Source organism: Meleagris gallopavo, chromosome 5 (assembly GCF_000146605.3).
Source record: "Meleagris gallopavo isolate NT-WF06-2002-E0010 breed Aviagen turkey brand Nicholas breeding stock chromosome 5, Turkey_5.1, whole genome shotgun sequence".
Lineage (NCBI taxonomy): Eukaryota > Metazoa > Chordata > Aves > Galliformes > Phasianidae > Meleagris > Meleagris gallopavo.
In genome coordinates, this window is record NC_015015.2 from 25,433,928 (window position 1) to 25,443,835 (window position 9,908).

Here is a 9,908-nt window from a genome sequence, read left to right on the forward strand (position 1 = left end):
TTTTAAAAAAAACACCTTTATACTGAATGTAATAACACAAATGTCAAGTAGTATCTCCAATCAGTACTTAAGTAGAAACTACTCTTGAGAAAGAGGACAGTTTTACTGGTGTTCACTCAATTCAAATTATTTCACCCTTCCACAAATTTTCATCTGCATTCACTTTTCAGTCAAATCAGAAATGGACTGGAGAGGACATTACTAAATAAACAGTCATTTTGATCATGCTCGTGATTTTCTAAAAATAAGGATTTGTGAGGTTAAAATGAATCTTTAAAGGCACACAAAACAATTCTGTCCTTACTTACCTGTCTCCTACGACACAAAGAGCTACTCTTCAGTCATATGCTTATGAAAAATCAAATAACCATAAATTATAACAGTATAAGCTAATCTGAGGAACATACTTTGCTTAGGTAATCAGTATGACAAGAGCAGTACACTTTAAGATGCAGTAAAATCCATAAATCTCTCTATGAAGCTGTATATTAAAACTAAAACTTTTACTTCACTAGCAATAGCTCATTTGGTAAAGATTCAGCGGCTAGTTCGAAAATACTACAGGAAAAATAATACATCATAATGGTTTTGTTCACTTACCCCAGATAGATGAATGAAAAAAAGAAAAGCAGCAACAGAGAAGAAATGATAAGCCAACCATGGATCACCTGGAAAAACACATACCAATTTTTTTTTATGTTATTTTTAAGTTAATAGCTACTTAAAAATTCTTTTAATGCTACTTTCCCTTTGGATTAAAGCAGGAAAATGATATTCGGATCTCTCTTTGATTTTACATTTATACCATACACAAAATTGAGTCTCAATTTACATTTGTTAATTTTAAGCATTTTGTGATGTTTCAGCAGAGGTTCTACACAATGCAAACTACTTCCTGTATATGTTAAGGTTACTTCGATAATAACAGCATTGTAACAGAGCAGAAACATCCAGCACTAACAAAGATAGGAAAAATTGATTAATTTTTGCACCATTAGAAACCTCACTCTCACTCTGAGACATTTTCAGAATTCAGCTACAGAATTAAATGCTAAAACACAGAAAACCTTCAACGTTTATGTGCCACAATTGTAGTTTCATTGATGATGACTATATTAGGATTTCTCTATTCTCTACCACTTATCCGTACACATAACCTCTCAATATGACATGGCAGCAGATAGACAAAACCAACAATTAAAAAAATCAAACACAACAGTTCTGTTTTGTACTGGAGGAGAAGCACAGAGTTGAACTTGCAAATATCAGCTCAGACTTCTGCACTGAAGAAAGAGCGTAACGGTCTTGTATATTATTGTGCGACTTAAAAATGAAGACCAATGAGCCCAAAGGGACAGGGAACATGAAAGCTAAGACTGACAGATATTTGAAACAGAATCCAGCTTTCTAACAATTTGTAAGGTTACCTATGTATATAACTAGTCATCTGACAGCAACTTTATTTCTCCACAAAATTAGTTGAAAACATTTGGGAAAAAAAGAGTAAAACTAGCTGAGACATTTCTTCTATTAACTTGATCTCTATCTGAAGTTCTTCAATACAAGCTGTTAAATTATCTCACCACCTAAGAAAATATCACAATAGGAACATTTCATTCTAGTAGTGTAAAATGCTAAAAATATCAAACTCCAAGGCCACAGTTCAGCAAATATTTACACACTTCTGCATAACTACCATCAACGGTACTAAGGAAGACAGCCATCACAGTTAACTTAGGTCAGCATTTTATGTACAGGTGTTTGTTTCATTCTTAGTTTGCACCACATGTGTGCACACATTTTCTCAATCATCAGAAAATTTGCTTGTATGAAAAGAGGACGAAGTATTTCCTAAGATATGTTTCAGCTACTGCTTTGCTAACAGCATATCACAACAGTTTTGTCTTTTAATTAAATAACTTTCATTTTTCATTTGACAATGGCTCCAACACTGCTGGTTGTTGGTACAGAGCCAATTGCCTGCTACAACTTGAAGAAAATTAAGGATTGATAAATGTGGAGAATTACAACAGCTACATAATAGTTAGGTAGACCAGTGTAGAATGCAGATAATAAAATGGGCTAAACATTAAAGCTAATCAAATACAAACACTGAAGAACGTATTTTTTTCTTGTTAGACTTAGGAGCTCTAAGTGGGATCATGCTTAACTTCTCATGTCGAAGAGAAACACAGGGATGCAAACAGCAATAAAGCTCCTTTCTTCAAAGCAGTTTTCAGATGAAGTCTTGAAGATAAGCAAATTATCACTACCAGTTGGAGGCCAAACATTCTTTCATTACAAGTTAAATTCCTTATAACATACAATGCATTCTATATACAGAACTGCATGTAAATTAAAATTGCACAGGGAACTCAATTTTACAGCCTTCTCATATAGCAGCACAGAAATACTGTTAACATTTAAATAAAAATGTAATGACTTAAACAAATGTAACAGTCTATTTCAATTAGTATAAAAAACAAACACAGAAAACTTCTGTTGTCTAATCAGTCTAATTTTTAAGTACAATAATATACTTTGTAATGAGAATTTCCAGTGCTTTGTAAGGTCAAGAAGGAAGCCAGAAGTGTGAAAAGCTTCGTAAAAACTAACTAGATAAATCAGCAGCAGAGAAGTGAGGGGCAGTTAAGGAACCTACCTGAAGCACATTAGTTATTGTACTCCCTCAGAATAATCAAAAGACCTTTCATAAAGAAAACTTGGTCAATTCAGAGTTAACACCACACCATGATAAGAGAGGTAGTCCATACATTAAAAAACTACTCCAAATCACTGCCAGAGGCATTCCTCACATACTTTATAAAGGGGTTTCACTTACAGCCATGAAGATCACAAACCTTTCCCTCTTGAAAGCAAAATACATAAAAGCAAAATTGTGCAAGGATCTCATGGCCAGTTTTACAATTCTTAGAGAGACTAATTGCATACTGGGAAATTCTATTACATCAAGCTTTGCCAAATGGGTCATTAGACCAAAAGACAATCACAAATTTTCATGAACAACTCTCAGGCAGGTGACATTGCAGTCATTTATGCTAAGCCTGTGCTTGCCTAGATCGCATCATTATTTGAATGAAGTGTTTCACAGGAGAGCCTTTGAGTCTTTGCATTTGCTGTAAGGATATCACCTGACATGTACAGCCTTGCACACTTGGGAGCCTCTTGCCTCTTGGGAGGCTTAAATACTGAAGGCAAGGTAGGGTAGAGGAGATCCCTTAAAGAGTCCCAGAATTCTTCAACAGTTTCCAAGTTGTAGGACCAGGTCTGCGCTTTGTAGTTCTTAAGCACAGGAAGATTTCAGTACATTTAACGGGATTAAGAAACAATTCCCAATCCAATTCTAGCTGATAAAACAACCCCGCAGTGCTAATATTGGGTCTCTGTCTCCTCATTCTGTGAAAGAAAGAGAAGCCATAAAATTTTGAAACACTGAAAATCACTGCTTCTACTTCTCACTCGCCCTTGATAACCCTTCATTTTTTTTCATCCTTGATAATCTGTACTAATAAAAGCAACACGTTTACTCAAGTCAATTATACTCACCTTGTAGCACCTATATTTGTAAAGCACAACCAGGAGTATGGTCATGACAATGATGACACTGATCATGATTGCAGCGTTGAGAATTGAATTCAGGGCCCTCTGTCCAATGGTATCTGTCTCTTCTGTGAAGGGAGTGTAGATTCTACAACAACAAAGAGTCAATTGAAATACCACTGTATACTCCACAGTTGATTCTGATACACAATGCCAACATGAAATGAAATTGCAGTAATCTTTCAATTCAAAGCTGTACAAATATTTTCTACTCAGCCAAAATTTGAAAGGCAACGTAATATATTCTTCTTCCTTAGAAGACTTGCCTTTCTTATTTTCTTAGACTACTACTACAAAGCTTTTCAGCTTTGTAAAACAAACAACAAAAAAAGCGGAAATCCATGTTGCTTAATGAACTTACTCACAGGCTATGAATCATTACTATTAGTGCAGCTAGACCTTTATAAGCACACCATCTAGTGGATTTACAATGAAGTATCTCCCAGAGACTCCAACAAAACAGTGCGTGAGCACTCAGCTCTTACAGAAACGAGCTGGGGAGAAAAAAACACTTAATTACTTGACAGGAAAAAATAAATAAATACTTACCATAAATAAAATCACAAGAAAAATAATTTTTTATCAACAACTTTCTCTCAACAAAAGACAAAATTCTTTTTCACTACCATTTTATGACATTCTTGTATCAACATTTCAAAGCCAAATGAACTCTGACTAATTTTGTCTAAATGTTTTTACAGGGAAACATTAAGATTGATTTGCTGCAGGTTCTGACAGGCTCAGTGCTCTTCCTTTGCCTCCTTTCTCTTAAACCATCTTACAGTGAAAGTATTATTTTTTTGGTAATATTAGTATTTTGACAAAAATATTATTATATACAGGAAACCTTCCATGAAAGTTTCCAGAACTGCAACAGAAGTGAACCTCAGAATATTATCTTCCTCTTGTATTTGAATTTCTTTCTCAAACATTACACACATACCAGTATTTGGCATATAAGGTACTTCACTTAGTTGATTACTGTTTTTCCTCCTTCCCAAATGCTTTGTATTCTAGCAGAGTATGGCTGAAATGGCTTTGGCTAGGGATTGTGTTTATTTTATGAATAGAGCACAGTTTTAAAATAGAGACCAAGACGTGAATCAAATAGTAAGAAGCAAGATATCATCCTGAGTGGTCACCAGCCAACCAACAAATGTTCATCTATGATGGAGAGTTTGATTTCTGGAAGAAATAAAATAAAACTATCTTTGGGCTGGCAAACGGGAAAATGGAGACAAGAGGAAGCACTGTTGCAATTACAGACCTGAAGAAATGGAAATTAAAGAAAATTATCTGAGAGGGCCCACTGAAAAGACAGAGAATAAACTGATACATACAGCTGTCCATCCTTGCGTGTATAAAAGCTGACAGACTTGATGGTTGCAACAACGACCACCATGCAAAGTGTGACAGGTACAAACAACATAATCACATGTTTTGCCCCATATTTCAGTGTCAGCTCCTCATCTTCTTCTTCATCTTGATCCACCACTTGCTGAATGTTGTTCTGTGGCTGCCCATTACTCTCAGACCCAGGACTGTCATTTCTTCGGCGCTCACTATTATCATGGCGTCGTCTTTCACTGTTATCATTCTGCAATATATAAAGCACAGTTTTATCAGAAACCATCCATAATCATATTCCCATATATTAAGCTAAAGATGAAGAATGCTTAAGGTGACACTTGCTGTCAAAAACAAGATCTAAACCAGAATAATTAATTGTTTCACATTTATACTAAAAAACAACAGCAGCTGATAGTAATTCTGGCTGCATCTAATAGCCTATAGCATCTTTTCTTCAAATTGAAGGAAATGCTAAACAAGAGAGCTTTTTCCTTTTGACCAAACTACAGCTGATACAAAGTTGTGTGACAGCAGATTATAGCTGACAACAATTCATCATATCTGCTTTCAGAAACAACGCCAGAGACATTTACTATCCTTATTCCATGAAACTCCCAAGAAAATTTCTGCTTTCCTTGCCATGTAACTCTCACTACAGTACACCAACTACAATGTATTCAAACGAGTCTTGCAAGGTATTGCGTTCACGCATTCTTAGCAAGAGCAACATAGAAACAGTGATTGAACTCATAATTCTTACTCTTTATACTGAGATTCGATCAGAAAGTTTTAGTGCAATGAGTTAAGTGAGCAGATTCTTCTTCTCCTTTCCCAAGGTTACTAGTGACAAATCCCTTTGCTTGCATTGAAGAAATTCTGCCACTCTTGTGTCAACAGATACAAAAGAGCCTCCAAGCCTTCCTGATTATGCTATGATTCAAACACAAGGACAGAGACTTTCCACATCATCCTTGGAGGAATTAAGATCAACTAAAAGCAAAAGCATAATTCAGGAACTCAACCTGCAAAGAATTTTGAGTTAAAATACTGTCAGTGAGTAAATGATCAAGTCTGTATTCTTTAACAAGGGTACATTTAGAATTTTATATTGCGTGCACACAGAGAACACAGTAGAAGAGTGAGCTGCATTTCACCTGTTCTGGACTACAGAGAATCTTTTAATGTTTACCAGTCAACCTAAACAAAGACCTAAAATGCAACAGTTTATACAAACTACCCTTTTTTTCCATCCCATCTGTTATCATCTGTAGTTGATGCTGTAATGTTCCAATTTCTGCCACTTAAGAGGCATCACATAAATGAGACTTGGTTCCTTAAAAAACGAATCTTAAAACTTCAGAATTACTTCCTTTACAAACAATTCAGTGTCAGTAAGTGCACTAGAGAAGTTTAATATCAAAAAAGTACAACAAACTAAAGAGAGATACGTTTTGCAATGCCTTCAAAATAGAACTAAGTAAAACTGTTCTAGACATGGGATAGGGCACTGAATATAACCTAATGTATAACAGTTCTTAAATAGAAATACAAGTAATTTTTTTCCCTAAACACGCAATGTTTAAGTTCCATTACTTGTTCTTAACAGCATTCGCTGAAGCTTTTTTGATAAAGTAACAGCTATTCTGGAGATTCTTTATACAGAATTGCCTCAGTTTCACTTTTATAATGTGATGTTAAACATGTGGTCAGGAACTGATAGTGCCGTTTTCAAAAACACTTCAGTGATTAAGGAGTACAAGTCCCTGGACTTTGAATTGCAAACAGTGACAAAGCAAAAATCCTGGTTGAAGCTTTACAGCTTCCCTAACTCAAGAAAAAGTTACTTTTACAAAACTTTGCACAGTAGGAATACATACCAAATGCCTGCTTTTTATTTTTTATTTTTTTATTTTTAGGAAACTGAGTATAAGAAAACAAAACAACTAAAATTGTCTGAATTAAGCAAGTAAAATTAGTGGGCAACCAGATTTTTTAAACTCAGATTTCAGCCTTAAATTGAATTTCATATCATTAACTTAATGCATACCATAAAAAAGATTTCAGATTCAAGATTATTTCTTACTAAATTGGAAGATTCATTATAAACCACTTGGTATTTTGTGTGAGGTTCTTATGTACAGTCAGTATAGCTAGAAACAGGAATAGCGGAGAATGCAAATAAATGCAACGTTTAACCATTCTGAAGCTTCTACTGTTCAGCAGACTGCCTGCATCTGAGCCTCTTTCTGCACTGATCATAGCTCGAATGTAACATTTTTCACTTTTGTTGTGAAAGTGCTTCATTTCTCTCAGTCTACAACATGAAAACAATAAGCTTACCAGTCTAAATAAACTGCTTAAGATGACCACATGTAACTACACTGGAGAGGATCAGAGATTTTGAACACTTCACAAGTAAAGCAGAATTAGTATTTAAGTTTCTGCATACCTGTAGAAGACGTTGCTCTCTCTCTGTGGTAACAGCAGTTCTGCATGAGGCAGTACCTAGCGCTGTCTTAGGCACACAAACATAGAAACTAAAATAAAGATCTACAATTTGCAACACAAACTCAAAAACCGCCGAAGGGAAAACCTGATCAACTACACATTACTACGCCAGAATTTAACTCAAAGGAAAACTGAAGAAATTGGACCAGTATGTGCCATTCTGTTCCCTTTACTAGTAAGGAACAGAGATACAATCACAAAATGTCTTTACACGTTAAAACATAGTCCATAAAAATCTGAACAGCATTAGAACAGATACTGTAAGTTATTATTTGAACTAATGTCTCACTCATCAAACTAGAGAAAAGTTGTACTTTCTGTCTATTGAACTAAAGCACTACTAAACGTGACATGCATGTGCCCCTCTGCTTAAAAGAACAAAGTGCACTCATATCCTACCTGATCGGTATTAAACAGAGCAGAGGCCATGGACTCCTGCTGAAGTGCGAGCAAAGGAACAGACTCTTCACTTTCCTCAGACATAGTTAAAAGTGAAAATTCTGAAGCTAAAAAGTCAGTAACACCTGTTGTAATACCGTAAGCAAATGTAAGTTATGAACTACGCGCTTTCAGGCGAATAAACAACATCAAAAGCAAACGATCGGCTTTCTTTCCTATCAGGAAAACAGTTAATAGCAAACCCAGATCAATGCCCCTGAACCAACAGGTAGAAAGCTAGCATATTTGATAAAATATTTTTATTTCTTGAATCTAAATGTATAGGTTGGTAGCAGGTCCTCTTGCCTGAGAGTAGGCACAGACTTCTTCATTAGTTCTCACATTCACTGTTTATGTTTAAAGGTGTTACACAGTGACAGACGCTGAAGCTTGCACTGAACTCCTAGTGTGTAACTAAAAGGGGATGGCAGATGCTAACTTGGAGGTTTTTCATACTGACTGTTAGCCAACAGAAACTAGGGATACTTAGGGAAGAAATAATTTCTGCACTCATGTACAAAAACAGTGCAGATTGATGTAGGGGAGAAAAATCACTCCACCTAAGTATTGAAGCTACACCTTCAGTTACACTTAATAAATATTGTGAAAAAAAAGCAAAAGCTGTACTTATTGATTGGTATAGTCTGGTAGTGAGAAGTAAATAAAAATATCTGTCCCCATTGCTGGGAAGGAGCACTAAGAAGCATTCTGCAAGGACAGCAAGCCCAGAGCTAACGACAGAGCTCTGCCTTTTCACTGTGCCAGAAATGCTCAAGCAAGGTTAGTCTCCCACCTGTCAAAGATGAAAATAAACTTTTTTCTTTCCCTCTGAAGTACAAGCACAACCTATGCAACAGGACAGTTTCCATTTCCCTATTTTTAGTAACAGTTTCTACAATCAACAAGGTCTTAAGTCACTGTGACTTCTTAATTTCAACATGAATTTTCCAAAGTTCTACATGCTTATAGCACAGTGTAGCTCTGAGAAATAAATATGATTTTTGGTATTTCTACTTAATGCATTGGATTGCACAGAGAAATTGTAACAAGGATCAAAATACTGTTGTCTTGAATCACTACCATAAACATGGCTAGGAGTGACTTAATTGCAGAGCATTTCTTTATCATGAGGAAAACAGATACTCAGCAGGAACAAAGAACTGAGCGTGACAAATCCCAGAGCCTGAAAACCACACCCAAGTAGATCATCAAGACTTGGTTTTACTGTACAATAGTTCTGGTAATAATTGCACAATTACATCTTTCAAAGCAATGATTTAAAAGTTAAAGGTTTGAGTTTTTACCCAACCCTCAAGAACTCTTAGAATACCCTGACAGTTATTCAAAATTAAACCAATACAGTGCTGTTCCTTCTGCACAGAGGTACAGAAGTGTAGTAGCATGAGTAGCTCTGAGTAGTAGGAAAAAATCCAGGTCTGAAAAAAGTAACTATTAACTATAACAACTATTAACTATTATGACTGAAACCTCAGAATCAAGCAGATCAGATCCAGAGCTCAAGTCATCTCACCACCTGGAAGTCAAAGTTTGCTATGAGAACATCCCATCTCATTTTTTTTTTTTAATTTTTCTAGATGGTCTGGTCACTCCAGAATCACTTTAAACCAGAAGAAGACTATATGTGTATAAAAATGAGTTTAGGACGTCAGAAACTTCACAGAATGTTTCTTTCAGCAATGCTGATCACAACAGTGAGATGGAGGAAATAACTCCCAATGAATAGATTTCCACAGTTCTGAACCGTGGGTTCATCCACACTGATTAATCTTCCTAATTTAATTGCTACCAAGTGATAAAATTGTTTGTTACATACGGTGTTGCTGAGGTGGTTGTCAGGGAAGTTTTCTGTCAGCTGCCCATGCTGGAACTGGGGTAAATGTGCAGACAGTTCTGTCATTGAGGCTGTTCTCTGGGAACCACTTATTTCTACACAAAATGGATCTTGATGCTGAAAGGAAAAAGATGTGTGA

The 9,908-nt window shown here is 35.7% G+C and overlaps 1 protein-coding gene across 1 annotated transcript in view; it reads right to left on the reverse strand.

Annotated features, from left to right (window-relative positions):
• The window catches only part of PSEN1 (presenilin 1), a 19,630-nt gene extending 9,722 nt beyond the window's left edge, over positions 1-9,908 (reverse strand). Inside the window, exons 1-4 of the mRNA XM_010711487.3 lie at positions 9,752-9,908; positions 4,962-5,218; positions 3,568-3,709; positions 601-668 (exon numbers count right to left, since the gene is read on the reverse strand). Coding sequence (XP_010709789.1) covers positions 601-668; positions 3,568-3,709; positions 4,962-5,218; positions 9,752-9,835 — 551 coding nt within the window. The 5' untranslated portion in view covers positions 9,836-9,908. The remainder of the gene's footprint in view (positions 1-600; positions 669-3,567; positions 3,710-4,961; positions 5,219-9,751) is intronic.